A 27,920-nucleotide genomic window follows, 5' to 3' on the forward strand; every position below is an offset into this window, starting at 1 on the left:
CTGCATAAGGAGGCGGGACTTGGCGGGCTGGGGGCGGGGCCTCGCTGCGCTTCCGGAGGGCGGCGCTGGCCGCGTGGAGCCCCGCCCCCCGGGCGCGCGCTCGGCTCGTCGCGCTCGGGCCGAAACGGGCACCGGGAACCCGGAAGACTTCGGCGGGCGGGCGAGTGATGGCGGGGCCCGGGTGGGGCCCCCCGCGGCTGGACGGCTTCATCCTCACCGAGCGCCTGGGCAGTGGCACGTACGCCACGGTGTACAAGGCCTACGCCAAGGTGAGTGCGGGCGGCCGTGCCGGGGGAACGCGGGCCCGGAGCGCGCCAGCCGCGAGCGCGCCCGCGTGGGGTGCGACGCCGGGGCCGGCCGGGGCCGCGCGCACGCGCACGCGCACGCACACGCACACCCGCGCACACAGGCGCACGCACGCATGCGCGGCCCGGCGGGCGGGGCGGAGCCTGCAGGCCGGGCCCGGCGGGCGGGGCCAGTGATGGACCTAGAACCTCAAGGGGCTCCTGGAACGCAGGGCGCTGTCGGGCTCGGCAGCTGAGCGGGGGGGCGAGTCCAGAATCGAGATCCGATTCCAGGTCCTTCCTTGACTGGCGGGCAGGATGCTGGGCACCCCGGGGGCCGACCGGGACGGTGCAGGGCCGGAGCGGTCAGGCCCGGGTCCTTCCAGCCGGTCATGGCTCTGCCCCCCTCAACTGCGGAGGCCCCCCCACATCTCTTGTCCCATAGAAAGACACTCGCGAGGTGGTGGCCATCAAGTGTGTGGCGAAGAAAAGCCTAAACAAGGCCTCAGTGGAGAACCTCCTGACCGAGATTCAGATCCTGAAGGACATCCGACACCCCCACATCGTGCAGCTGAAAGACTTCCAGGTGCACCGGGAGGGCGTGGCGGGGGCTGCAGGCCGCCGGGGCTCACGCCCGGGACCCCGCGAGAAAGCTGGGAGTGGAGCGGTGCTGCCAGCGCTCGAGCACTAGCCTCCAGGGAAAACGTGCAGGGGCAGCTTCCAGGCCCTAGGACACCGTCTTCTGACCGCCTCTCTACCTCCAACCACAGTGGGACAGTGACAACATCTACCTCATCATGGAGTTCTGTGCCGGGGGCGACCTGTCTCGCTTCATCCACACCCGCAGGATTCTGCCTGAGAAGGTGGCGCGAATCTTCATGCAGCAGCTGGGTAAAAAGCCTGGGACCCCAGCCGGAGACCCTCACCGTCTTCCCTGGTCTTTACCCAGACTTTGCGGTTGTCCGCTGCCAGGCTTAATTCTGGAAGCCTTCTTCCCCTTGTCCCCGCCTTTCTAGACGTAGGATATTGTCAGGAATGGAAGAGACTCCATTCCAGGGAGGAGTTAGTGGAACCCAAGTGTGTTCTCAAGGAAAAGCATATGGTCCTAAAAGGCTCGGCTGTTTAGGCTTCTAGGAGGAGGGACCTGTGAAGGGCTCAGAGATAGCACAGTCAGTGAGTGGAGGCAGCAAACCCTTCGAGGTGTCAAGAGCCAGGTGCTGGTGGCTCACGGCTGTCATCCTAGCTACTTGGAGGTCAGAGGATGGAGGTTCAAAGCCAGCCTGTGGGAAAGCCTGTGAAACTTTTCTTTTTTTGGCAGGGGGGAGGCAGTTGCAGTTGTGGGTCTTGAACTCTGGGCCTGGGCGCTGTCCTAAGCTCTTCAGCTCGAGGCTAACACTCTACCGTTTTTTTTTTTTTTGCCAGTCCTGGGCTTGAGCTCAGGGCCTGAGCCCTGTCCTTGGACTTTCTCAAGGCTAGAGCTCTACCACTTGAGCCTTAGCACCACTTCTGGCTTTTTTCTATGTATGTGGTACCAAGGAATTGAACCCGGGTCTTCGTGCATGCTAGGCAAGCACTCTACCACCAGGCCAAACTCCCGGCCACGCTCTACCATTTTGAGCCACAGCACCACTTCCAATTTTCTGGGGGTTCATTGATGATAACAGTCACCTGGAATTTCTTGCCCCAGCTTTCTTTGAACTGTTATCCTCGATCTCAGCCTCCTGAGTAGCTAGCATTACAGGTGTGAGACACTGGTGCCTGACTTGTGAAATTCTCATATTTGATTCACCAGCAAAAAGATAGAAGTGTCGGGGCTGGGAGTTTGGCCTAGTGGTAGAGTGCTTGCCTAGCATGCACGAAGACCAGGGTTCGATTCCTCAGTACCACATACATAGAAAAAGCCAAAAATGGTGTGGTGGCTCAGGGTAGAACACTAGCCTTGAGGAAAGCCCAAGGACAGTGCTCAGGCCATGAGTTCAAGCCCCAGGACGGGCACCAAAATAACAAAAAAAGCCAAGTGAGAGCTCAAAGCCCTGAGTTCAAGAACAATACCAACCCCCCTCCCTTTCACCCTCCAGAAAAAAAAAAAAAAGTGGCAAGAGCTTGGTGCTTGTGTACAGATCAGCCAGGCCCTGCAGGGGTTGTATGGCTTCATGGGGCGGATTGGCTGGAGAGGCAGACGGAAGGCCCTCTTCTCACCCGTCTCTGCCCTCATCTTCCTCTCCAGCCAGTGCTCTGCAGTTTCTGCATGAAAGAAACATCTCCCACCTGGATCTGAAGCCACAGAACATTCTACTGAGCTCCCTGGAGAAGCCCCACCTGAAACTGGCAGGTTTGAGCCTGGAGCACCCCCAGCTGAAGTTTGACGGTGGCTGAGCAGCAGCTGTCCTCTGAGTGACAAGCAAGGGACCTTGAGGGCCAGGCCCGTCCCCAGAAGCCTGCACCTTTCCCAGGCTGCTCACCCTCAAGTCCCACAGCCACATGGGCAGGGTTGAGACTCAGGAGGCTGAGGACTGAGGATTGTGGGTTGAAGGTAGCTCAGCCAAAAAAGTCGGTGAGACTTGTCATCTCCAGTGAACCAGCAAAAAGCTGAAATGGAGGTGTAGCTCTAGTGGTAGAGAATCAGCTTGAGTGGGAGAAAAAAAATGAGCAAGTCTGAACCCTGAGTTCAAGCCCCAGTACCAGCAAAAAAAGAAAAAAACAATGGGTTTGAGGCCGGAGGCTAACAAACATTGTGTGGCCTAAGTCTGGTGGGAAGAGACCACAAAGGGCTGCTATAGCCTCCGGGTAGACCTCCTGAGACAGGTGCCTAGGGGACTCTGCTGAAGGGGGGTACAGAAGGAGGAAGGAGGGCACTGGGGAGCCAGACCATGCTGGAAACTCTACCAGACACTTCTCTCCACTTGACTAGCAAAAAGCCTAAAGTGGAGCTGTGACCCAAGTAGGAGAACACCGGCCTTGAGCAAAGAAAGCTAAGGCACCCAGGCCTTGAGTTCAAACCCCACTACTCACACACATGCACTCGTGCACACACACACGCACGCACGCACACACAGAGAAGGGTCTGCAGGCTGGTGTGTGCATGCCAGGGAACGCCATGGTGGACACAGGGTGTGAGCAGGGCCAGGACCATCCTGCCCCTGGGACCTGAGCCCTGCTTCCTGGCCTCTGCCCGCAGACTTCGGCTTTGCCCAGCACATGTCCCCGTGGGACGAGAAACACGTGCTCCGAGGCTCCCCCCTCTACATGGCCCCCGAGATGGTGTGCCGGCGGCACTATGATGCGCGCGTGGACCTGTGGTCCGTCGGAGTCATCCTATACGGTGAGACCCCCTCCACTGCCCACCACGGGACACTCAGGCCAAGCCTTTCGGGGCCGCTCCTGGATGTCAGGGAGAACTGGGCCAGGCTATGAGCCCCCCCCCCCCCCGCCCCTCTGCTCCCTCTGCAGAAGCCCTCTTCGGGCAGCCCCCGTTTGCCTCCAGATCCTTCTCGGAGCTGGAAGAGAAGATCCGTAGTCCTCGGGCCATCGAGGTAAGCCCCTCAGGGCCTAGCTGACCGCTGGTGGGGACCACCTTTGCACAGGACTCCTGCGGGCCCCAAGCTGCGTTCGTGTCAGTGGGCCCTGCTCTAGAGCCAGTCCAGAAGGTCCTGGTTCATTCCAGGGACTCCAGTTAGTCGTGGCAGGCGGCAGAGGGCCAGCTCCACAGACGGCTGTGCAGGCTGTGGTCAAGGAGGCTGCAGCAGCCAGGCGCCAGCACCTCTCAGGCCTGTCATCCCAGCTACTCAGGAGGCCGAGATGTGAGGATCCCAGTTCAAAGCCAGCCCAGGCAGGAAAGCCTGTGAGACTCTTCCCTCTAAGGAACTTCCATGAAATCCAGAAGTGGAGCTGTGGTTCAAGTGGTAGAGCTTTAGCCTCGAGCACAAGAGTTCAGGAGCAGCACTGGGGCCCCGAGTTCAGGTCCCAGAACCAACGCACGCACGCACGCACGCACGCGGCCAGGCCGTTTCCCCAAGAGCACAAGACAGGGCCCTGGGGAAGGAGGCCCTGTGAGTGTCAGACATGTACCTGTGGGTCCCCTCAGGGAGCCCCACGTGACCCTCCTGCCCCCCCTCCGGCAGCTCCCCCTGCGGCCCCCGCTCTCCCCAGACTGCCGAGACCTGCTGACACGGCTCCTGGCGCGGGACCCCAGCCACCGCATCTCCTTCCAGGACTTCTTCGCGCACCCCTGGGTGGACCTGGAGCACATGCCCAGCGGGGAGAGCATGGCCCGGGCGGTGAGCGGGCGTGGGGGGGTGCGGGGTCTCCCGCCCCCTCCGGCAGGGAGCAGGGCCTTGACCACCGAGGTCCAGGGCGGGCTGAGGGGCCCTCACCATGGTCCTGACTGCCCGGCCCGCCCCAGACAGCCCTGGTGGTGCAGGCCGTGAAGAAGGACCAGCAGGGAGATGCCGCGGCCGCCCTGTCCCTCTACTGCAAGGCTCTGGACTTCTTTGTGCCCGCCCTGCACTGTGAGTGTCCCGCCCAGAGCCCTGGGTGCAGAGTCAGGGTGACAAGGCAAGGGATCCACCCGGAGCTTAGGTGTTTTGGGGGAGACTCGGGGAGTTAGTGTGAGTCAGGGGTTCCTCCCGACTCCTTAATACAACCCCCTATTTCAGACGAAGTGGATGCTCAGCGGAAGGACGTGATTAAGGCGAAGGTGGGTGAGGGTCTCGGGAGGAAGTGGAGGGGCGGGGATTCCAGGAGGTGGCGGTGGGCGCGGGCGGGCGCTGGGGCTCCCTCCGTCCCCCCACAGGTGGGACAGTACGTGTCACGCGCTGAGGAGCTCAAGGCTGTGGTCGCTTCCTCTAACCAGGCCTTGATGGGCCAAGGGGCTTCTGGCCGAGACCTGCTCAGAGGTGGGTCCCCTGCTCCTGGCTGAGCCGTCCGGCCCGGCAGCCACCCCCCCTCCCCCTCCCCCGAGGGGGTCCTGCCCCTCACCCTCCACCTCTGCCCCACCCCAGAGATGGCCCGGGACAAGCCGCGCTTCCTAGCTGCCCTGGACATTGCCGCATCGGCCACAGCCAAGGTGTGTCCTCGAGGGAGGGGTGGAGGGCAGGGGACCTGGGAGGGGGGGGCTGTGGTGACCCGTGACCCTGTGGCAGCAGGAGGAGGAGGCCGGTGGGGAGCAGGACGCCCTAGATCTGTACCAGCAGAGCCTCGGGGAGCTGCTGCTGCTGCTGGCAGGTGAGGCCCCGGCACCCCCAAACGCCCTCGCCCTCCAGGCTCATGCCTGCCCTGCCCTCACCACCTGTCCTTTCTCTATAGCGGAGCCTGCAGGCCGGAGGCGGGAGCTGCTTCACACCGAGGTACCATGGGGGCTAGGGAGGCCGCTGCAGCCCCGGAAGGCTTCCTGGAGGAGGAAGCCATGGGGACGGGCAGCGGGTACTCACAGGCGCATCTCCCCCGCAGGTCCAGAGCCTCATGGCTCGAGCAGAGTACCTGAAGGAGCGGGTCAAGGTGGGCATGGAGGAGGGCAGTCCCCTCCCGCTTGGGGCACGCTGGGGTCCCCGGCCTGACCCTGGCCGCCTCACCCCTGTCCTGCAGATGAACTCAGCCCGGTGGAGAACGGACAGCCTGGACCGAGAGGGCCTGTCAGAGTCAGTGCGCAGCAGTGAGTTCTGCCCCGGCTGCCATGACAGCAGAGGAGGGTGGGGTGGCTTCCGCCACTCTTGCAAAGCCCTGCATCTCCCGTGTCCCCCTTCTCATAGTGTGCACCCTACAGTGACCCCAGAGGCGCGAGGGGACAGCAAGGGGACACACCAAGCCAGAGCTCAGGGTGGCCTGCATCCCCGAGGAGTTTCCTGGGTCCTGGAGGGACATCTCAGAGACCCCGCTGCGTCCCTGGGCCTAGCCCGCCATGGCCTGCACTCCGGGGGAATTCTTCTCCTCTTCTTAAAATGTATGTGGGTGTTGGTCCTGGGGCTTGAACTCAGAACCTGAGCGCTGTCCTGGGGCTTTCTCAAGGCTGGAGCTCCACCACTTGAACCACAGCACCTTTGGCATTTTCTATATGTGGTACCAAGGAATCAAACCCTGGGCTTTGTGCAGGTTAGGCAAGCACTCTACCACTAGGCCACGCGCCTGGCCCGTCAGGCCGGGGTGGCTTTTAGCCTGGTGCTCTACTACCTGAGCCACACTTGTGCTTCTTTTTGCTGGTTCATTGGAGAGAAGGGTGTGACTTCCCTGTCCCCTCGAGCTCGGAAGCTCCGTCCTCGGAGCTCAGCCTCCTAAGTAGCTGGGATGACCAGCTGATGGCGTTTCTTCCCGTGGGGTCTGAGCCTGCCATCCCAGGGCATCAAGTCGCCTATGGACCTAGAGAAGAAGTTGGGGGCCTGTACAGGACACTTCTGCATCCTGGGCCCCCTTCCGGCTCACGGGAGTGGGGCACCTGAGACCCCTCGGCTATCCACCCCGCAGCCAGGCTTTGGGGTCACTGCCCGTTAACACTCAGCACTGCAGGACAATCCTTCAAGGTGGACGCCATCATCTGTCGTGTGTGTGTCCTGGCACAGGGGAGATGTCGTGGAGCTCCGCCCCTGCCTCCAGCCCTCTGGAGACTAGCCACAGAACGAGCCCTGTGCTGGGGCTTGGGTCTGCCCGAATGTTACCGGGAGGAGAGTGGACCCACCTGTTGTTAGGTGATGGTTTTGTTTTGGCCTTTCTGGAGGACTTGAACTCAAAGCCTTATACCTGTGCTCTACCACTTGAGCCACGCCTCTGATTTGAATTGTTGGGTTTGGTTGGGTTTTTTTTTTTCCCTGATTAATTGGAAATACAAGTCTGCCATATAGATCTGCCTAGGTTGGCTTTGAACTGTGACCCTCAGATGTCAGCCTCCTGAGTAGCTTGGCTGACAGACAAGTCTCTGGCACCCAGTCCTGATGATTTTGTTTTAAAAATCAGTGTTGACGGCCTCGGTGACAAGCCTGTAACCCCAGCTACTGCGGGGAGCTGAGATCTAAGAATTGCAGGTTGAAGCCCGCCTGTGCAGGAGAGACTCTGTATCCCCAATTAACCATTAAAAAGCCATTGCTCAAAAAGTTGTGGCCCAAGTGGTAGAGCACTAGCCTTGAGCAAAAGAGCTCAGGGACAGCTCCAGGCCGAGTTCAAGCCCCAGGGCTAGGCAAAAATCAAAAACCAAAACACCAGTGTTGGTGAGTTCCAGCTGTCTCCACTGCCTTGTTTGACAGCAGATGTTGTGCTTTGAAGGAGGCTGGATTAGAGAATGCAACTTGTCTTCTCTATTAAATTATTTTTGGTACTTGTACATCTCTTCTTTCCTTTGGAAAACAGACCTTGCCCTGCTTGTCAGCTGGAAGAGGTAGATACCAGGCTAAAGCTTAGAAATCCAGGGAGGGGCTGGGAGAGTGGCCTGGTGGTAGAGTGCCTGCCTAGTGTGCAAGAAGCCCTGGATTCCATTTCTCAGTACAACAGACACAGAAAAAAAGCCCAGAGTGGCACTATGGCTCAAGTGGAAGAGTGCTAGCTTTGAGCAAAAGAAGCTCAGGGACAATGCCCAGGCCCTGAGTTCAAATCCCAGGTCCAGTACAGAATAACTAGCTTGGTTTCTAGAAGAGGTCAGCGGAAGTGGATTTTATCTCCAAAGGTGAAACCCGGGCAGGGGGCTGTTCTGTCCCCTGTCATTTTCCCTCTGCCATTCACACGGCTTCCAACTCTTGCAGTCCACAGAGACAGAAGACCAGAGGCAAACTCCCAGCTTCCCACAGATACCCCAGGATCTACCTCCGGGCCCCATGCCTGCAGGCACCGCCCTGGCCAGATGAGGCTGAGGAAGCCCTGCAGACACTGGGCCTGGGGTCAGCGGCAGGAAGGACAGCCCTGACAGCATCAGCTGTGTCTGTAGGCACTGCCAGCTGCCCCGGGGCCTCCAGTGTCTGCGAGGAGACCATCTGGCTGTAGGAAAGGCAAAGCCATGACGCCGAAGCCGGCCACCCGCCCCAGCGCCTCCCTGGACACCAGATGGCTGCTGGGAAGTGGCTGGCTCTCTGTGCCTCCTTCCCAGAGGGACCTGGGCCGGAGCTGTCCGGGTGGGTGGGGCGCAGGAGCCGGGGCAGGAGCAGGCTCGTCTGGTGGGGGTCATGGGGTGCTGAACTCCCTAAAATCCTGGGAATGGTGGAGTCAGAGCTCCTGAGGCTGGGCGGGGGCAGGAGAGCCAGGCCAGCCATGAGAAAGAGCATACGGGCCCCGATTGGCCAGCTGGGCCCCCAGGGAGCACAGGCAGGTGTGGGATGAATCAGAAATGGGGGGGGGGTGACACGGAGGGTGTGGGTGGCCGGAGGATCCCAGACTGCAGGGCTGACGGGAAGGCAAGGCCACCTCAGCCCGCCCTCCTTGTCCCTCTCCCCACCTGAGCCCCCAAACCAGCTCTCCCTTGCTTAGCACCTGTGAGGCCACCTGTCATCCTAGCTACTGAGGAAGCTGAGATCTGACAATCGTGGTTCAAAGCCAGCCCAGGCAGGAAAGTCCAAGAGACCATGGGACTCTTCCCGCCAGTGAACCACCAAGAAGCTGACAGTGGAGCTGTGGTTCAAACGGTAGAACACACGAGTGCAAAAGCCCAGGGGCAGTGGCCTGTCCTTGAATTCAAGCCGCAGGACAGGCGTGTGCGTGCACACACACACACACACCACAATAAAAATGGACTCCTCCTGGCACAGGCTGTTTTCCCCCCATTCGGGGGATCCTGTAGACAGCCAGGGCCTCTTGGGGTTCCCCAGTGTGGAGGCTGAGTCCCCTCCCCCTTGCTGACCCCAGGTGCCAAACAACCAACCCGGTTGGTTTTGGCAGCTGGGTTCAGTGAGTCCCCGCGCCCCTCCCTGGAGCTGAGAGGCAGTGAGGGGGAAGGCGCTGTCCTCTCTCATTAGGCAGAAGGCCACTCCAGGGCTGACGTGGGCCCTGCTGCTAACACCCCGCTGCCCCCCGCCCAGCTCCAGCCCAGGGAAGGTCAGGAGAGGCCTGGGGCAGTGGCCTGAGAGGCTACTGCAGCCGCAAGCTCAGGCACTGCCTCATGATGCTCAGGAGAAAGAGGGTGACAGTCCCCAGGCCCCGCCCCAGAGCCCAAGTCCCTGCCACCCCATCCCCTCCTCCACCTGGCACTCTGTGGCACTCTGTCTGGGATCTGCCCTTATTTCTTTGGTGTGTGCATGTGTGTGTGTGCTAGTACAGTGGCTTGAGCTCAGGGCCTGAGCACTGTCCTTGGACTTTCTCAAGGCTAGAGCTCTACCTCTTGAACCACAGCACCACTTCCGGCTTTTTCTGTGTATGTGGTACCAAGGAATCGAACCCAGGTCTTCATGCATGCCAGGCAAACACTCTACCACTAGGTCAAATTCCCAGCCCCTCTCAGCTTTTTGATTCAAGGTGGGTGGTCTACCATTTGAGCACCCCTCTTTTTTTCTTTTTCTATTTTCTTGCAGATAAGAGTCAGAATTATTGGCCTGAACTGACTTCAAACCAGAATCTTCAAACCTTAGCCTTCTGAGTTGCTAGAATCACAGGTGTGAGCCACTGGCCCTGACTTTTTTAATTTTTGTTTTATTTTAAAGCTGTTTAGTAGAGTTACACATAGTGGTTTGTATGTCTGTAACCCATGGAATGAAGGCAGAAAATCTCTGCCTCAAGATCTGCCTGGAATCAATGAGGCAGATTCTATTTCAAAAAGAAAAAGAAAAAGAAAAAGAGAGGGGGCACCAATGGTTCACGCCTAACATCCTAGCTGCTCAGGAGGCTGAGATCTGAGGATCACAGTTCAAAGCCAGCCTGGGCCAGGAAAGTCCATAGGACTCTAATAAACCACTCAAAAACCAAAAGTGGCACTGTGGCTAGCAAAAGAGCTCAGGGACAGTGCTCAGGCCCTGAGTACAACTGGAAAAAAGAAAGAAAAAAAAAAAAAGGAAGGAAAGAAAGAAAAAGGCCCACTTAGGTACAAACTCAGGACTGGGTTCCCGCCGCAGCCGGGTGGGTCACGTGACCACTGGCTCCGCCCGCCCCTCTGTGCTCACTTGCAGAATGGAGACCATTCATCCCTGGACCACATAGCGTGTCCAGGACAGAGTCACCTCTGGGGAGTGGGGCAGGAGCTCAGCATTGCCCCACATCACTACTTCCAGCTTTTTGCTGATATTTGGAGATGAATGTCTTGGATCCCAGCCTTCTGAGGAGCTGGGATTACAGGCAGGAACCACGGGCACCTGGCTTGAAGTCAGACACCATGGCTGGGCTTCTTTTTTTTTTGCCAGTCCTGGGCTTGAGCTCAGGGCCTGAGCACTGTCCTTGGACTTTCTCAAGGTTAGAGCTCTACCACTTGAGCCTCAGCACCACTTCTAGCTTTTTCCTACGTATGTGGTACCGAGGAATCGAACCTGGGTCTTCGTGCATGCTAGGCAAGCACTTTAACCACTAGGCCAAACTCCCGGCCCCATGGCTGGGCTTCTTGAAGAAGACACTTCCTCTCTCAGGGCTGGATGCCTCCTCCCTCCATGGAAGGAGGAGCAGAGGACACCCCACAAGGGCAAATTTGGAGGGGGTGGGGCTGGTGAGCTCCAAGACTCAAGATCAGTGATAAGTGGGAAGCCAGTTGTGTCATCTGGAGTTTTTATTGGTCACCAAGTGAGGAGAGGAGATTCCTGCTCTGGAATCCACAGGCAGAGTTCTACAGGAACACAACAGAAACTGGCCAGGCCCGGGGCCCCGAGAAAGCCGGGATTCTGTGCCGTGCCAGCTTCATCCTTGGTATTCTGCCCTGTGTGTGTGTGTGTCTGTCTGTCTGTCTGTCTGCACACTGGGGCTTTAACTTTATCTTTCAAGGCTGGCACTGGACCATTTGAGCCACAGCTCCGTTGTAGTGTTTAATTAGACTCCCTTGGTTTTGTCTGCCCAGGCTGGCTTTGAACCTTCATCCTCAGATCTCAGCCCCTTGAGTAACTGGAATGACAGGTGGGAAGCCCTGGCTTGCACAGCTAGTTTGTTCCCATTGTACTGGAACTTGGGTCTCTTGTCCTCTTAAAGCTTCACATTAGGGTGCCTGAGTGCTAGGGTCTGGGGGGATTTGAGTACCCCAGGGGATGCAGCTGTGTGTGTCAGGACGCATGTGTATGGGTCGTGGCAGGAGAGAGGGGCTCGGTGAGTGCCCCTGAGTATAGGAATGCGGGTCCATACTCACAACGGGCTGGGCCTATGACCCTCAGAGCCCCCCTCTCCCAGGCTTAGTACAAAATGAGGTTCCGGGGCAGGGACACTAGCAACTCTGCCTCTAGTGGAAAGGGAAAGGTCAGAAGGCAGGTTTACTTGGGGCACAGATGAAAGGGGATTGAGGTTAAAATGGTGGGGGATCTCAGATCCCTGGCCGTGCCTCATGTGGGCTCAGCCATCTGCATGTGCTACAGGTGACAACAGTCACATGACGTGGCATTTCTCAGCGGACTGCTTCAGGTCCCCCAGCGTGCTCTGAGCCTTGTCCTTGAGCGAGCCGAGGTCCAAGGCCGGGAGGCTGGCCAGCTGCCCGAGGACTGAGGCCTTCTCCTCCTCCTCCTCCGTGTCCTCCTCAATCATCTTGGCCAGCTCGCGGGGCAGCTCCACATCCCCACCTGCCATCTGAATCTGACTCTCATCCGTCTCGTTCTGCAGGGAGAAAAGGCAGCGGCGTGCATGCGTGTGCGTGTGTGTGTGTGTGTGTGTGTGTGTGTGTGTGTGTGTGACCCAGAGCTGAGAGTGGGCTAAGGAAAAAAGCCCAGGCTGGGGTTCTAGACACCCCTCCTTTTTTTCCCAGTCCTGTGGCTTGAACTCAGGGCCTGGGCACTGGCCTTGGACACTTTCTGCCACTTGAGCCACAGCGTCACTTCCAGCTACCAAGGAATGGAACCCAGGGCTTCGTGCATGCTAGCCAAGCACGATTACCACCAGGCCATGCTCCTGGCCCACCCCTCCTTTTTTTGCACCAGTTCTGTGACTTGAACACAGGGACTAGGCATAGTCCCAGAGCTTTTTCACTCCAGGTTGGTGCTCTACTACTTGAACCACAGTTCTGCTAGGAGGTTTTTGCTAGGATTCCAGGTGTGAGCCATTGGTGCCCAGCCTTTTTCCTCCCTCCTCCCCTCCCCTCCCTCCCTCTCCCTCTCTCTCCTTTTTCCACTCATGGGATTTGAACTCAGGGACTGGGTGCTGTCCCAGAGCTTTTTCACTCTAGGCTAGCACTCTACCGCTTGAGCCACAGCTCCACTCCGTCTCTCTGGTGGTGCATGGAGCTTGCCCAGGCTTGTTTCAAACCTCCATCTTCAGATCTCAGCCTCCTGAGTAGCTAGGATGACAGTCGTGAGCCATGGACTCCCGGTCTCCACATCATTTGTCACATGTCCTACAGGGGAGGGCCTGGAGACTCCAACTAGGAAACTGAGGGTCTGGCCTTGAACCCACGTCTACCAGAGTGGCTGGGGTCATAGAAACCCCTGGACTAGTAGCTGCCTAGTAAAGCTTAAAGCCTGGAACTCAAAAAGTCAAAAGCAGCAACAAAGCCGGTATTGGTGGCTCACGCCTGTCACCCTAGCTACTCAGTAAGCTGAGATCTGAGGATCATGGTTCAAAGCCAGCCTGGGCACAAAGATCTGTGACACTCTCCTCTGCAATGAACCACCAGGAAACCGGAAGTGGCTCTGTGGCTCAAGTAGTAGAGCGATAGACTTGAGCTGAAGAGCTCGGGGAGGCACAGTGCCCAGGCCCAGAGTTTAAGCTCCACGAAAAACAAAACAAAACAAAACCCCAGCAGTAACCACAAAATAAAATGACTAGAAGGGTGGCCTAGTGGTAGAGTGCTTGCCTAGCATGCATGAAGCCCTGGGTTCGATTCCTCAGTGCCACATATACAGTAAGCCAGAAGTGGTCCTGAGGCTCCAGTGGTAGAGCTCTAGCCTTGAGCAAAAGGAAGCTCAAGGACAGTGCCCAGGCCCTGAGTTCAAGTCCCAGGACCGGCATTCACACACACACACACACACACACACACACACACACACACACACACACACACACGGAGGTGGACATGTGTGTGTCTCAGGGCTGAGGCTGCTGTGTCTGACGCCCCCACCAGCCTGGTCAGAGCCGAGTCCAGAGCTCTGGGCGCCAATCCTTCAGCCTCCAGCCCCCGGCCCGTACCTTGGGCAGCCGGTACTTGTCTCGGAAGTGACTCCGCAACGTGGCCCGCTCCGCCTTCCTCTGCCTGAACTGTGCGTCCCGCTCCATCCTGCGGGAGGGGAGGGGTGGAGTCACCACTGAGGTGGGGAGCAGGGGTGAGGTGGGGGAGGGTGGGAGAATTGGCAGCAGCATTCCCACTGGCCTGGGCAAGGCTGGGCGCTCTGCCCATCTCTCCACTGGGACAGAGCCAGCTGGGAAGGGTACCCCTGAATCTCCCCAGCCCCCATGGGCTTCTACTTAGGTCTCTCCACGCCTCTCCCGTGGAGGAAGACGCCTAAGACAGACTTTGAGTCCCTCTTCCTCTCTTGTAAAGTCAGACGGAAAGAAGTGGCGTACAGTGATTCACGACGTCACCCCAGCTGCTCAGGCGGCCGAGATCTAAGGATCAAGGTTTGAAACCAGTTCCGAGAAAGGAAAGTGGGGAGACACTGATTTATCTCTCGATGAACTAGCAAAAAGGTCCCAAGTGGAGGTGTGGCTCAAGCAGTACAGCACCAACCGGAAGCAAGCAACCACATAAAAAGCTAAAGGCTGGCGCCCAAGCCCCAGTGCTGGCACAAGTGACAAAGAAAAGGTGAAAGTCCAGTTGCTGCCATTTCAGGATGTGTCACTTCAGGATGGGCTCTGCTCGATGGCTTTACGCACCCCACGTCACTCAGTCTTCATTCCCGTGCTGATTATGACACCCCGTTTTCCACAAGAGGAAAAGAGACCAGGGGGAAAAGGTGAAGGAACTTTGTAAAGTTTCTCAGCTGGTGGAGAAAGCAAAGCCAGGCTACAGGCAGAGTCCAGATTCTCAGCTCCAGCACCCCAACAACACCCTGCCCAGAACCAATGCCTCCAAGTGGAGTTCAATGTCTGCACCCCCCCAACTCAGGATCAGAGCCCCCCCTTCTACTGCAACACGCATTCATTTGTTTTTGTGTTTTCCTCAAATCTTTAGACACAGAAGAACCCTCGCTGGGAGCCACAGCGGGCGGGCGGCTGAGACTCGATCGGATTAAAGGATTTCCCAGGGAAGCTCGTGCGCCCCTCCCCCTCCCTGCCCCCCCAGAATCAAAGCAGGGGTCCCAGGGTGTGAGATGGGGTATCAAGGAGTCGCCCCTCTCCTGGCTGCTTACCAAGTTTAGGAAGGGAGGGGAGAAGGGCTTGGGTGGAGATTTGTGCCCCCCCAGAGGGTAGGGTTTCAGGGTGCTGGGACCCCCACTCACTTTTCTTCCACTAGTTGCTTCTGGTACTCCTCGTATTCCTCCCGGCTCATGCCCTGCGCCCCGGCCGCCGACTTGTCCCCATCTCCCTTCTCCTCGCCGCCCCCCAGGCTCCCGGTGAGATTCTTCAACTGGCCACCCACCATCGTCTTCACCATAAACGCCATGGTCCTGCCTGGGCGGCGGCTTCAGCACCGGGGCCCCTGGACAGCTCCGGCCGCCAGCCTGGCTCCGCGCTGCCCGCCTGCACCTCCTCCCCTGAGCCCTGCCCACGGGGGGCGGGGGGCACGCACGGGGCTGGTGAGGCCCGACCACGTGCCCAGCCTCACCCCCGCCTCTCCCACGTGCCTCCTTCAACGCCCAGCCCGGCTGGCCACGGCTGACAGCCTGCCCGCGTGGGTGAGCTGCTTCCTATAAAAAAGGGGGTGCCCCCCCCCGTAAACATAGCCCGGGCCCCTGCTGCCTCCCCAATTTCAACTTTCCCTGCAGGATTTCAGCTGAGATCCAGGTAGCTGCAAGGAATCAGACAAACGCTCAGAGTGGACCCGGCTCTACCCAATCGGGGACCCCCCCACCCTGCCCAATCAGGCCCCCCACAATGCTGACCCCCCAACAGCTTCCTCCACCCAAGGGGGACAGGTGCGGGAATCTCAGCGGTGGATCCCCAGATTCGCCTGGCAGAGCTGCAGTCACATGCCTGTTGTGTCTGCCCTGCCAGCCTTGGGGTACGGGGGGGGGGCAGCAGCCTGGCTATGCTGGGGAAGCAAGGACAGAGGGGACACAGGAGGCGCCACAGCTCTCCGGGGACCTCTGGGGTGGAATTCCACACAGATGCGGCTCTACTTCCTTCCTCAGTCCAGAGGGGAAGGGGTTTGGGGAAAGTGGGGTTCAGTGGGAAAGAAGCCGCCACCCTTCCCAAATCTCTTTCCTTGTGTTGGGGGCTTCTTCCTGGTCACCTCACGCAGAGGAGGCAGAAACCACAGTGGACATTTTGGGGAGATTGGAAGGGAAAGAGGAAAGGAGGGGGTGGAAGTTTGGGAGAGGCAAATCCACTTTAATATGGCACAGCTCTTCCAAAGCCAAGGTGTGGGCAGGTGGGGGGGGGTTAGAGGATGCAGATACCGACCGGGCCCTCCAGCCCCAAGACACGAAGAAGCTTCGAGGGGGCTCAGGCAGTTGTGCTGGAGGAGGCCGGCTGCCTTCTGAGAACCCCCTGCACCCCAGGAGTGTGGGGTGCAGGACACAGAGAAAAGCGAACCCTGGACAGGCATTCCCCCAGGCTGTTGTCCAGATTCTGCCTGCTGTCAGAGAGAAGGAGGTTACTCGGGGTTGTGTGTGTGTGTGTGTGTGTGTGTGTGTGTGTGTGTGTGTGTGTGTGTATGTGTGTACAGGCACACACACTGGGGCTTAAAACTCAGGGCCTGGGTACTCAGGGGCTGGTGCTCTACCACCTGAGCCACAGCTCCACTTTTGGCTTTTTGCTAGTTAATTAGAGATAAAAGTCTCATAGACTTTCCTGCCTGGGCCGACTTTGAACCATGATCCTTCAATTTTCAGCCTCCTGAGGAGCCAGGATGTCAGGTTTGAGCCACCAGCACCTGGATCATTTCTAATTGTTTTTTTTTTAATATGGGTCTCTCTGTGTAGTTCAGGCTGTCCTCAAATTCCAGATCCTACCAGACTTGTCTCTTTCTCCCAATGCTGGTATTGCAGGCATACCATGCCACGCCTGGCTTCTCTGCCCTATTGCATTTCATTGGCTCTTCCATTTACTCCTCTATTTCCTTTTTTTTTTTTTTTTTTTGCCAGTCCTGGGCTTGAGCTCAGCGCCTGAGCACTGTCCTTGGGCTTTCTCAAGGCTGGAGCTCTACCACTTGAGCCTCAGCACCACTTCCAGCTTTTTCTCTAGATATGTGGTATGAGGAATCAAACCCAGGTCTTTGTGCATGCTAGGCAAGCACTCTACCACTAGTCCCCACTCCGGGCTCCACTCCACTATTAAACTATGACATCCCCCCCAAAAAATATGTTTCTTGTATTTGGGTGCTGGTGGCTCACGCCTGTCATCCTAGCTACTCAGGAGGCTGAGATCTGAGGATCACAGTTCAAAGCCAACCCAGGCAGGAAAGTCAGTGAGACTCTTCTTTCCAATGAACCCCAGGAAAAAACAAAAACTGGCTCAATTGGTGGAGCCTTGAGTACAAAAAGGTTCAAAGAGAGCCCTCAGGCCCTGAGTTCAAACCCATACCCGACAAAGAAGTTATCTGCCATCAAACACTGTCCACATTCCTCTTGGGGAATGAGGTGGCTGAGTGGATGGCCTTGGCGAGGGCAGAAGTGTCCTGGCATGTTCTCTGCTCTTGCCATAGAACAGACAACACAGCCCCCCTCCAAACCTCAGGGCGCCCCCCCTCAAATTGAGTTGTTAACAGCCCAGAACCAAGCCACGCTGGGTATTCTGGGAAGTTCAGATTGCCTGGGGAAGGCTCACCTGAAGTTCACGTAGTAGAAGAAGCCAACAGTCTGGAGGAAGAGGAAGAATAAGAAGAAACCTGGGTGCAGGCAGGCGGGTGCTGTGGGGCGCCAGCCCGTGGGGCGGGGCACCTTGGTGGCCTTCTTCTGCAAGACGGAGGGAAAGCCTGAGGTCCTGCTCCATTTCTAACCAGGCAGAAGCGGACGTGAAGTCTCTACTGCTCAGGGGCCCCGCTGGCCTCTCTGGGAGGCTGAGGTCTCAGGTCCTGGGGCTGCTAAAGCCAGCAGCCTGGGCAGGGAAGCCCTGAGTCTCTCATCTCCAGAGAACCACCAAAAAGCCACACGTGGAGCTGTGACGCAAGTGGTAGAGGGCCATCCTTGAGTGAAAAAGCCAAGCAAGAGCAAGAAGCCCTAAGTTTAAGCCCCGATGTTCACACACACACACACACACACACACACACACACACACACACACACACAAGAAAGGGAGGAAGGTAAAGGCAGGCAGGAAGGGAGGGAGGGAGGGAGGGGACAGTGCCATAGAGAAGAGCCAGCTCCACCGGGGAACTCTAAGCGGTTTCCCCTCCAGCACTGAAGGGCTGGCCAAGGCGTCTCGGGTCCCCAGCGCAGCCAGGCAGAGAGAAGCTGAGATTGCGTGTCCCTGCATGTCTGTGTGCACATGTGCGCACGCGCAGACGCACAGACCCCCCCCCTAGAACTCTGGGGAAGGGGGCTGGGAGGGGACTGCAGAAGTGTGGGAAGAAAGGCAGGGGAGCCCAGACCTCAGGCCGGGCCCTGGGCCCCCTCGCCTCTCCCCTTACCACCAGGCCCCGGAGCTCCTTCTGCAGGGCGTTTAAGATCTGGTCCAGCTCCAAGAAATGATACTCGGTGCCCATGGGTGGGTAGATGCCCCGGGCGTCCGAGGCCATGCGGGCAGCTGCATCCCTGATGTGGTGGGGTGGGGGCAGAAGCCGAGGCAGGTGAGCCACCGCCCATTGCCAGGCTCTGAGCGGGGGTCCGGGAAATGAAGGGAGGAATGGATGGATGCAGGTAAAGGCCCCGTGGTTCTCTCCTTGTTCCTCCTTCCCTCGTCTCTCACCTCACCTCTTGCAGGGCCCTGAGCAGAGTCTGCTGTCCAGAGAGCAGGGTTCTGATGTGGCCAGGGTCCTGCAGGAAGGCCACGGGCTCCTGGCTAGCTTGCTTGGGTTCGGGGCCCAGTCCTGCTGCTCTCAGCCTGCCTTCTAGGGGCCCCAGCCCCCCATCAGAGACCCAACAGGTGGGGTTCCACCCCTCCCTAAGGTTCTTGTCTCTTCCCCCACTCCCTCCCCACCCCCCAACCCCCCCCTTTGTAAAATCTGGACCTCATAAGTGGAGCTGTGGCTCAAGTGGTTGAGTGCCAGCCTCAAGCAAAAATGCTAAGGGAAGCCGGGTGCTGTGGCTCACGCCTGTCATCTTAGCTACTCAGGAGGCTGAGTTCTGAGGATTGCAGTTCAAAGCCAACCTGGGCACTAAAGTCCTTGAGACTCTTATCTCCAATTAACCACCAGAAAACCAGAAGTGGCGCTGTGGCTCAAGGGGTAGGGAGGTAGCCTGGAGCTGAAGAGCTCAGGGACAGCACCCAGGCCCAGAGTTCAAATCCCACCACCAACAAAAACAACAACTGGTCCTGAGAGGGTGGAAGTGTGGCCGAGTGGTAGAGTGCTTGCCTAGCATGCATGAAGAACCGAGTTCGATCCCTCGGTACCACGTATAAAGAAAAAAAGCCGGAAGTGGTGCTGTGGCTCAAGTGGTAGAGCTCTAGCCTTGAGAAAGTCCAAGGACAGAGCTCAGGCCCTGAGTTCAAGCCCCAGGAGAAGGACAGGGGAAAAAAATACCGCTGGCCCCCTCTGTCCAGTAGCTGGTGTCTCGGCTGGACTTGGCTCCCAGGAGCCCAGGCTGGGTGTGTCCTGGGGCTTGGCTCGCTGGGGGAAGAGCCAGGATGGCAGCAGAAAGGAAATGAAAATTTGGTTGAGAATTGAGCATTAAGCAAAACAGTATGCAAATCACATGCAAATCTGCTCCTAGTCTATTTCTGTCATTAGTCTATAGATCCGAGTTTTAAAAACATGACATCTCCTCTCCCCAGCACCAGCCATGTGGCTCCGGACGCATTTACATGTGCAAGAGTGTTCTCTTTGCAGTCCTGCACCCGTGGTTCACTAAGAAGCCTGGGATCTGAGGATCAGGGTTCAAAGCCAGCCTCAGCAGGAAAGTCCATGAGATTCTTATCTCTAGTTAACCACCCAAAAGCCAAAGCCAAGCTCTGGCTCCAGAGCCAGTCTAGTCTTGAGTGCTAGTCTTGAGTGAAAAAGCTCTGGGGCGGCGTGCAGGCCCTGAGTTCAAGCCCCAGGACATTTCTCTCTCTTTCTCTCTCTCTCTCTCTCTCTCTCTCTCTCTCTCTCTCTCTCTCTCTCTCTCTCTCTCACACACACACACACACACACACACACAGATGTAAGATCTTGCACATGGCTCTGTTTCATTCAAAGACCTGGAGTGGCTCGACCCTGTTCTCATTTTCCTGCAGGTTTCAGGGGTGGCTAGCTTCTAGCTGCAGCACTTTTTCTCTCTCTCTTTTTTAAATTAATTTAGTGTATATGTGTGGGGCGTGTGTGTGTGTGTGTGTGTGTGTGTGTGTGTGTGTGTGTGTGTATGAGCGCATGCCAGTCCTAGGGCTTGAACACAGGGCCTGGGTGCTGTCTCTGAGCTTTTACACTCACAACTGGTGCTCTACCACTTGAGCCACACCTCCACTTTGGACTTTTGGTAGTTGATTGGAGCTAAGGTTCTCTGGGACTTTCCTGCCAGACCGACTGCAAACTGCCTCCCTCAGACCCCCCCTCTGCGAAGCTCTGATGACAGGCGGAGTCACTGGCGCCCGGCTACAAATTCTCCTCTTGTGGCCCCAGAGGAGAAGCCTGGGACATCTTCCAGACTACTCACCCAGCCTCCCTCAGGCCCTGGCTGGCCTGGGGGCGGCAGCTGCTCTCTCCAGTGCTGCCCAGCCTGGGCCATCTGCTCGGAGAGAACCCCGAGCGCCTGCAGAATCCGTGTCTGTCTGCACAGTGTCTCCTCCAGGTCAGAGAGCCTTTCCCCTAGGGTGGGTGGAGCAGAGTTGGGTGGGGAGGTAGAGGCAGCCAGCTCCAGGCAGCAGCTCCTGTCTGGTGGGGGTGGGAGCTCTTGGCCAGGGGTGGGGTCCAGGGCCTGTAGTCCCAACTACTAATGAGCTGGAGGTACTTAAGCTGAGAGTTCAAGACCAGACTTGGGCAAAATAGATCATGGTTGGCTCTGAGTTCAAGTCCTTGCACTAGCACACACACACACACACACACACACACACACACACACATAGTGGGCACTCTGCTTCCAAGACCCAAGACCCCCCAGTGGGGAGTGTGTCTGGGGGTGGCACCTGGGCCCAGTTTTCTTTACAAGTGGCCTCTTCACCTCTCCTTTTCACATGGACCCAGGGTCTGCGGTGGGTGGTGAGATGGGCCGCCACCCCGCCCTCCCTACCCTCTTCCTGGGCTTTGAAGTCCAGCTGGGCAGTGCTGTCTCGGGCATCCAGGGCCAGCTGTGCTTTGACCTCTTCCAGCTGCCTGGCCAAGCGGAGCTGCTCCAAATCTGGGAAGGCCTGGGGGCCAGCCTGGAGGAGGAAGACCACAGGTCAAGCCTCTGGAGGTGGGGGTTCTGACCCCTCCTCTGTGTTCCCATTGGACCAGTGGCCTTACCTCCAGGCCTGGCTCATGCAGACTGAAGGTGAGGAAGGACAAGACGTCGTGGTTATCTGGAGGAGGAGTTCATGCAGCGAGGTGAGGCTCTCCCACGCCCCGCCTACACGTCCCACACAGGCCACGCCCCCAGCATGCACTGCATCCTGGGCCAGTCCACAGACTGCATTGAACACGGGTGGCTCACGGCCTGTCATCCCAGCTACTCAAGAGGCTGAGACCTGAGGATCATGGTTCAAAGCCACCCCCGGGCAGGCAAAAAAAGCTGGCAATGGCGGTGTGGCCATAAAAGAAAGTAAAAATAAAAGGAATTCCTAGCCAGCCAGGGAGTTGCTGGTGGCTTCCACCTGCAAACTTAGTTTCTCAGGAAGGGGAGCTCTGAGGATTGTGAGTCAATCATCTTCAGCATTTTGGGGGGTGGGGTGGGATGGGGGTACTGGTCCAGAGGCTTGAGCTCAGGGTTTATCCGCTGTCTCTCGGAGCTGGTTTTGCTCCGGGCATAGTGCTCCACCACTTGAGCCAAAGCTCCACTTCCTGTTTGTCTGAGTCCACTGGGGATACGAGTCTCACAGCCTGAGCTGCCTTTGAACCTTGATCTTCACACCTCAGCTTCCCGAGTAGCTATAGGCGTGAACCCATTTGAGGCTTTCGATAATAGCCCTGCCAGGCAGAGGTGCTGTTCTCCTGACAGTCGCGGCTGAGAGGGGGCTTCCATTGTGCCAGCTTCCTTTAGGCTCAGGGTGCTTCACCCCACACCGCCCCTCACTCTTACCTGCCAGAGTACTGGTGGCTGCCGAGACCCCAAAGAATCCTCCAGGGGCCAAAACCAGGGGCTCCAGGTCAACACAGACCTCATCCGGGTCTCTGGGAGTGAGGCCACCGCTCAAGGACACCTGAGGGTGTAGAGGGGGTGAGCCAGGCACCCCCGCTCACACCTGTCACCCCAGCTACTCGGGAGGCTGAGATCTGAAGGGTCAGAGTTCCAAGCCAGCCCAGACTGGAAAGCCATGAGATTCTCATCTCCAATGAAGCAGCAAAAAGCCGGAAGTGGAGGTGTGGCTCAAGCGGTAGAGCGCTATCCTTGCTTGAGCAGGAAAGGCTAAGGGACAGTGCTCAGGTTCCGAGTTCAGGCTACCACATATACGTACAGGGAACTTGTCCTCAGGACACAAAGGTGACTTTTGCTCCTGATCTCAGTAGAGCCTTCCAGGCCTGTGTCGTGGCTGTCTTATGGCTCTGCACACAGCTGGAGGAAGGTACCTGGGTCTCGTGGGTGTGGGCACTCAGGGGTTCTGTGAGGGCCATGGGGCTTGAACCCTGGGCCTGCCTGGGCGCTGTCCCTGAGCTCTTCAACTCAAGGCTAGCGCTCTACCATTTTGAGTCACCTCACCAACTTCCAATTTTCTGGTGGTTCTTTAGCGATAAGAGTCTCAGGAACTTTCCTGCCCAGGGTGACTTTGAACCTGGATCCTCACATCTCAGCCTCCTGAGTAGCTGGGATGACAGATGTGAGCCACCAGGGCCCCCAGCCTGAAATCCCCAATGGACCTGGGTGCAGGGCTCTGCTTCCTCCCCAAGTCCTGGGGGGAAAGGGGGGGAACCCTTGTTTGCCCTTCTCAGCCAGCGTGTGTGTGTGTGTGTGTGGTGTGTGTGTGTGTGTGTGTGTGTGTGTTTGCCTCAGCTCATGGCCCCAGCATTCCAGTGCGATGGCACAATCTTTGCAGCAGCTCTAGATCTTGCAGCCCAATGGGGAGAGGGGGGTCCCCCCAAAGCAGGAAGGGAACTCACACGGAGCCTCTGCCCCCAGTAGGTGATTCGGACTCTGAATGGATAGGGCCGGTTCCTGAAGTCTCGGTGACAGGAGCCCAGCAGGACTCTGTCTTCATGCCTGGGGGACCTGGAACTCAGCAAAGTCATGCAGAACCCGAGGCCTGACCAGTGGGGATGGGCCTCGAAGCCCAGACCTGCTGTGCCACCCTCTCCCCACTCCCCCCCCCACCAGAGTCTTGGTATGAAACAAGTTTCCTGTTATCTAGCTTGAGTCTCCCTTGCTGTAATTTGTCATCCCAGCTCCCCAAGAGGCTGAGATCTGAGGATCATGGTTTGAAGCCTGTCTAGAGAAGACAAATCCTTGTCATTCTTTATCTTCCATTGACCCTCACAAAGCCGTACATGGAAGTGTGTCCCAAGGGACAGAGCACCAATCTTGAATAAGACTCCCTGAGTTCAAGCCCCACTACTGGCACACACACACACACACACACACACACACACACACACACACGGCTAATGATTGCAGATACCCCCTAAGGCAGCTCTGAGGGTTACTTAACTCCGCCAATCAGTGGCTGAGTGTCAAGTGCCTGGCTTCCTGCCTGCTGACCATAAAAGCAATTATTCTAATTGTTATGAGCTCAGGGATGTTTGCCCAGAGAGACAGACAAAACCAGCCTAGACAGGAGGGCCAGGGAGGACAGGAGGCCACGTCAGTCGGGGAGAAAGGGACGAGTGTGCAGCCATGGCCAGCAAGGGTGTGGACCCTCCCCTGGGGTGGTGGCTCAGCGCTCTGCCATGTTCCAATTCCACGTCACCCACCTCTCTGTTTATCCTCAACAACTCAGCCTGGAAGAGCCAGAAACTCTGGTCTTGAGGACCCAGAGGCATAGCTGAGATTCATGGGGGAGGCAAGAGAGAGGCAGGCAGACACAGAGACAGACATAAAGATAGAGGCAGAGACAGAGAGAGCAGCTCTCACTGCAGTAGTTCTAGCCTGTCTCCGTGGCCCACACCTACGATCCTACATACTCAGGATGCTGAGATCTAAGGGTTGGAGTTCAAAGCCAGCCTAGGCAGGAAAGTCCGAGAAAACAGTGGCTCACGCCTATCATCCTAGCTGTTCAGGAGGCTGAGAGCTGAGGATCATGGTTCAAAGCCAGCCCTGACAAGTCCCAGAGATTCCATGAGACTCTTATCTCCAGTGAACTACCAGAAAACTGGAAATGGCGTTATGGCTCAATGGTAGAGTGCTAGCCTTGAGCTGAAGAGCTCAGGGACAGCGCCCAGGCCCTGAGTTCAAGTCCCATGATCACCACCAAATGAAAAAGCCCAATGAGCGAGTGAGGTCCTGAGTTCAAGCCCCGGGCCCAGTGCATGTGCACAGACACACACACACACACACACACACACACACACACACACACACACACACACATAGCTTTGGGAGGGGTGGGCAGGGCAGGGCAGGGGTCCAGGAAGGAGGGAAGGGTGGGTGAGGGGCTGGGCGGCTCTGCCCCTAGGCTCTTACCCAAGCTGCCCAGGTGGGGAGGGCCGGCCGCCGGCCAGCACGCGGATGGCTGGCCTGTCCTGCGCAGAAGGCCACACTCAGACACAGGGAGGTGGAGTGGTATGGGCGGGCAGGGGCACACTCACCTGGCACGCTGCCACCTACCTGGGCATCCCTGGCGGTGGAGTCCAGGACAATTCCAAGGCTCTCCCCCAGGGCTGGCTCGCCCAATTCAGCGCTGGCTGGGCCCTTGTCACGCGTGTACCACAGGGCCTGCACCGCCCGACCCTCAGCACGGGGGGCCCAGCAAGCCACCCCACCCGCCTGCCCCTGGCACCCCGGCAGGGTCACTCACCATGCCCTGGGCTCCCTGGGCCCCGGGGCCCGTGATCCTCATCTTCACTTCCACCTCCCACGCGGGGAAGGGCGAGGCAGCCCTGCTCCACACAGCCCCGCTCTGGCCGCTCAGGGACGGCGCCAGCCGCACCTCCTCTGGGCCCATGATGGCATCTGGAGAGCCGGGCAGCTCAGAGCCAAGTGGGGTGCTCACCACACCTGCCATGCCTTAGGTGAAACCCCCAGGCCTGTGGCTCCCGCCTGTCGTCCCAGCTACGCTGAGACGTGAGGATCACAGGCGCCAAAAAAAGTCAGAGGTGGAGCTGTGGCTCAAGAGGTAGAGCGCCAGCCTGGAGTGGAAAAGGCTCAGGCACAGCGCCGGGGCCCTGAGTGTAAGCCCCAGTCACAGCCCACACGCTCGCACACGCATGCACACACAAAGCTCCCTGCTCAGAAGCGGCAGTGTTCTGAAGATGTGGGGCCAAGGCAATGCAGGCTGGCATTTCCGGCTTTTTCTATGTATGTGGTACTGAGGATTCGAACCCAGGTCTTCGTGCATGCTGGGCAAGCACTCTACCATTAGCCCCACCGGCTGGACTTTGTGTTTTCTGGTTTTGCTGTGTGTTTGTTTTATTCTGTTTTGTGCCGGTCCTAGGATTTGAAGCATCTGGGTTCTGTCCCAATCTTTTTTTTTTTTGCTCAAAGCTAGCACTCTACCACATGAACCATGGCTCCACTTGTGGCTTTTTGGTGGCTCATTGGAGATAAGAGTCTCATGGTGCTGGGTGCTTGGTGGTTCAGCCCCTGTCATCCCAGCTACTCAGGAGGCTGAGATCTGAGGCTCGCTGTTCAAAGCCAACCCAGTCAGGAAAATCCGTGAGACTCTTATCTCCAGAACCACCAGAAAATTGGAAGTGGTGAGGTGAGTTTAAGTGGTAGAATGCTAGCCTTGAGACAAAAGAGCTCAGGGACAGTGCCCAGGCCTGGAGTTCAAACCCTATGACTAATTAAAATTAAAAATAAGAAAGTCGGGGCCGGGAGTTTGGCCTAGTGGTTAAAGTGCTTGCCTAGCATGCATGAAGACCCGGGTTCGATTCCTCGGTACCACATACATAGAAAAAAGCTGGAAGTGGTGCTGAGGCTCAAGTGGTAGAGCTCTAGCCTTGAGAAAGACCAAGGACAGTGCTCAGGCCCTGAGCTCAAGCCCAGGACTGGAAAAAAAAAAAAAAAAGTCTCGCAGTCTTTCCTGCTCTGGCTGGTTTCAAATCGCAGTCGTCAGCCCTCACCCTCCGGAGTAGCTGGGATTACGGGCGTGAGCCACAGATGCCCACTTTCAGGGGAGAGATTTTTTTTTTTCCTGATGCTGGTGGGGAAGAGGGTGGAAAGAGCTCTTTATGACAGGTGTTGAAAGGGAGGGAAACTGAGGCAGACCTGGCAGGGAGTAGGAGAAAGAAAGGAAATCAGAGGCCCCACCCCAGTTTGCTCTTCAATCTCCAGCCTCCATTCTGCCCATCTGGAACCCAGCCCAGGATCTAGACCCTGCCAGCACTTTCTGGAGGTGGCTAATCCAAGCTGTTTGCTCTGAAAAGGACCCAGGATGGGACAGTGACTTTTGTGTGTGTGCATGCGTGTGTGTGTGTGCGTGTGTGTGTGTGTGTGTGTGTGTGTGTGTGTGTGTGTGGCTCATGGAGCTTGAACTCCGCCTGGGCATTGTCCCTGACCTCTTCAGCTCAAGGCTACCACCCTACCCTTGAGCCAAGCTCCACTTCCCATTTTCTAGAGGTTAATTGGAGACAAGAGTCTGAGGTCCTTTTGTGCCCAGGCTGGCTTTGAACCTTGATCCTCAGATCTCAGCCTCCAGGGTAGCTAGCATGACAGGCGTGAGCCACCGCGCCCGGCTCGGCTATGGAGTCTTACGTGGTGAGTCAATGTGGTGTGTGTGGGTCCTCAGCTCCGGTGACCCGGCCTTGGCCTGCAGTTCTGGGCCCGGCCTCGGCCTGCAGTTCTGGGCCCGGCCTCGGCCTGCAGTTCTGGGCAGGGCTCAGAACATCAACAACAGGGCCCCGGGGCTCACGCCTGTCATCCCAGCTCCTCAGGGGGCTGAGATCTGAGGATCTTGGCAGGGAAGCCTGGGAGACCCTTATCTTCAACTAACCAGCAAAAAGCTGGAGGTGGTGGAGCTGTAACTCAAATGGCAGAGCACCCGCCTTGAGTGAAAAAGCTTAGGACGGTGTCCAGGCGCTGAGTTCAAGCCCCAGGATTGTCATGTGCGCACACACAGACACACACACACACACACACACACACACACAATGGGGGCAGAGAGAGAACAGGCTGGTGTCCAGTAATAAATGCTGGAGACTGGAGCACTAGAGAAGCCTGGAAAGTCCCATCACCCCAGCCTTTCCTCACCCCTAAGGTTGGCACTGTCACAGGCTCCCTCCACACACACATAACCCCTTGGCACTCATGGGCCCTCAGCATGGCTGGCACTCCCCCTCCTCACCTCCATGATAGCTCCAGAAGGGAATTTCTGCCCCGGGCCAGGCCAGCCAGGGCCCCTTGAAGCTGAGCTTGTATTCGAACCTGCGTCTTAGAGGACAGGGCTCTTCTGTGGCGTGGGGGGCCGGGCCCAGGAGGAGCAGGCAGAGCAGGGGAGAGGGAAGGCAGCCCCGTGGCATGATGAGGAGCACACAGGTCCGGGCGCCAGGCTGGAGGGTGGCTGGAGGGCCAGGCGGGTAGGCGCTGGGCACTGGCCAGGATCTGGGCCTTCCTCACCACCCATATCCTGTACCTTGAGAATCTGATCTCACGCTCCGCCTCCTGCACCTCCAGCAGGAATGGGCAGCTGGCCCCCAGCCACCCCAGAGCTCCGGGCAGCTCTGCCCCTGAATCTGTCTGGGGTGTGTGTGTATGCCAATATGGGTATGCTTACTTTTTTGGGGGGGCGGTTCTGGGCTTTCCTTAAGCCACAGCACCACTTCCAGCTTCTTCTTCTGTCAGTCCTGGGGCTTGAACTCTGGGCCTGGGCATTGTCCTGAGTAGGCTGCTGCCCTACTCCTTGAGCCATAGCACCACTTCTCATTTTTTTTTTCTAGTAATTGGAGATAAGAGTCCCTCGGACTTTGCGATTTGAACTGTGATCCTCAGATCTCAGCCTCCCCAGTAGCTAGGATTATAGGCGTGAGCCACTGCACCCAGCCACTTCCAGCTTTCTTTTTCCTTTTTTTTTTTTTGGCTGGTTCTGGGGACTGAACTCGGGGCCTGAGCACTGTCCTTGGGCTTTCTTCAAGGATGAATCCACAGCACCACTTCCAGCTGTTTC

At 57.7% G+C, this 27,920-nt stretch overlaps 3 protein-coding genes across 3 annotated transcripts; 1 reads left to right on the top strand and 2 right to left on the bottom strand.

Moving 5' to 3' along the window:
* Positions 1-107: 107 nt before the first annotated feature.
* Positions 108-8,243, top strand: Ulk3 (unc-51 like kinase 3). The gene is made up of 15 exons (XM_090321425.1): positions 108-269; positions 730-870; positions 1,055-1,175; positions 2,512-2,616; positions 3,463-3,606; positions 3,735-3,817; positions 4,406-4,561; positions 4,687-4,792; positions 4,940-4,980; positions 5,077-5,179; positions 5,285-5,349; positions 5,429-5,507; positions 5,589-5,629; positions 5,733-5,971; positions 8,006-8,243. The coding sequence occupies exons 1-15, from the start codon at positions 168-170 to the stop codon at positions 8,241-8,243; spliced, it is 1,764 nt and encodes a 587-aa protein (XP_090177551.1). The 5' UTR covers positions 108-167.
* Positions 8,244-10,878: 2,635 nt separating this feature from the next.
* Positions 10,879-15,086, bottom strand: Cplx3 (complexin 3). The gene is made up of 3 exons (XM_090321389.1): positions 14,738-15,086; positions 13,488-13,575; positions 10,879-11,963 (listed from the first exon to the last, which is right to left on the bottom strand). Exons 1-3 carry the CDS (start codon positions 14,899-14,901, stop codon positions 11,739-11,741), a joined length of 477 nt encoding a protein of 158 aa, XP_090177515.1. The 5' UTR covers positions 14,902-15,086; the 3' UTR covers positions 10,879-11,738.
* An 816-nt stretch (positions 15,087-15,902) lies between these two features.
* Lman1l (lectin, mannose binding 1 like) lies at positions 15,903-27,276 on the bottom strand. Its single transcript, XM_090321426.1, has 13 exons — positions 27,102-27,276; positions 24,615-24,769; positions 24,425-24,532; positions 24,281-24,339; positions 22,765-22,864; positions 21,749-21,869; positions 20,977-21,032; positions 20,762-20,891; positions 20,189-20,340; positions 18,306-18,373; positions 18,028-18,151; positions 17,226-17,353; positions 15,903-16,035 (listed from the first exon to the last, which is right to left on the bottom strand). Exons 1-13 carry the CDS (start codon positions 27,274-27,276, stop codon positions 15,903-15,905), a joined length of 1,509 nt encoding a protein of 502 aa, XP_090177552.1.
* Positions 27,277-27,920: the final 644 nt, after the last annotated feature.

Source organism: Megascapheus bottae, chromosome 30 (genome assembly GCF_031878675.1).
Source record: "Megascapheus bottae isolate mThoBot1 chromosome 30, mThoBot2.hap1, whole genome shotgun sequence".
NCBI classification, from domain to species: Eukaryota; Metazoa; Chordata; class Mammalia; order Rodentia; family Geomyidae; genus Megascapheus; species Megascapheus bottae.

Bases quoted from the DNA above. Each gene is read 5' to 3' on its own strand.
- Ulk3 (XM_090321425.1), top strand. From the start codon at position 168: ATGGCGGGGCCCGGGTGGGGCCCCCCGCGGCTGGACGGCTTCATCCTC. The intron at 3,818-4,405 runs GTAAGCCCCTCA...CCCCTCCGGCAG, and splicing joins GTAGTCCTCGGGCCATCGAG to CTCCCCCTGCGGCCCCCGCT. The intron at 5,350-5,428 runs GTGTGTCCTCGA...CTGTGGCAGCAG, and splicing joins CCGCATCGGCCACAGCCAAG to GAGGAGGAGGCCGGTGGGGA.
- Cplx3 (XM_090321389.1), bottom strand. From the start codon at position 14,901: ATGGCGTTTATGGTGAAGACGATGGTGGGTGGCCAGTTGAAGAATCTC. The intron at 13,576-14,737 runs GTGAGTGGGGGT...CCCCTCCCGCAG, and splicing joins AAGCAACTAGTGGAAGAAAA to GATGGAGCGGGACGCACAGT. The intron at 11,964-13,487 runs GTACGGGCCGGG...TTCTCCCTGCAG, and splicing joins ACAAGTACCGGCTGCCCAAG to AACGAGACGGATGAGAGTCA.
- Lman1l (XM_090321426.1), bottom strand. From the start codon at position 27,276: ATGCCACGGGGCTGCCTTCCCTCTCCCCTGCTCTGCCTGCTCCTCCTG. The intron at 18,374-20,188 runs GTGAGTAGTCTG...GCCTTCCTGCAG, and splicing joins CAGGGCCTGAGGGAGGCTGG to GACCCTGGCCACATCAGAAC. The intron at 17,354-18,027 runs GTAAGGGGAGAG...TCCGTCTTGCAG, and splicing joins AGGAGCTCCGGGGCCTGGTG to AAGAAGGCCACCAAGGTGCC.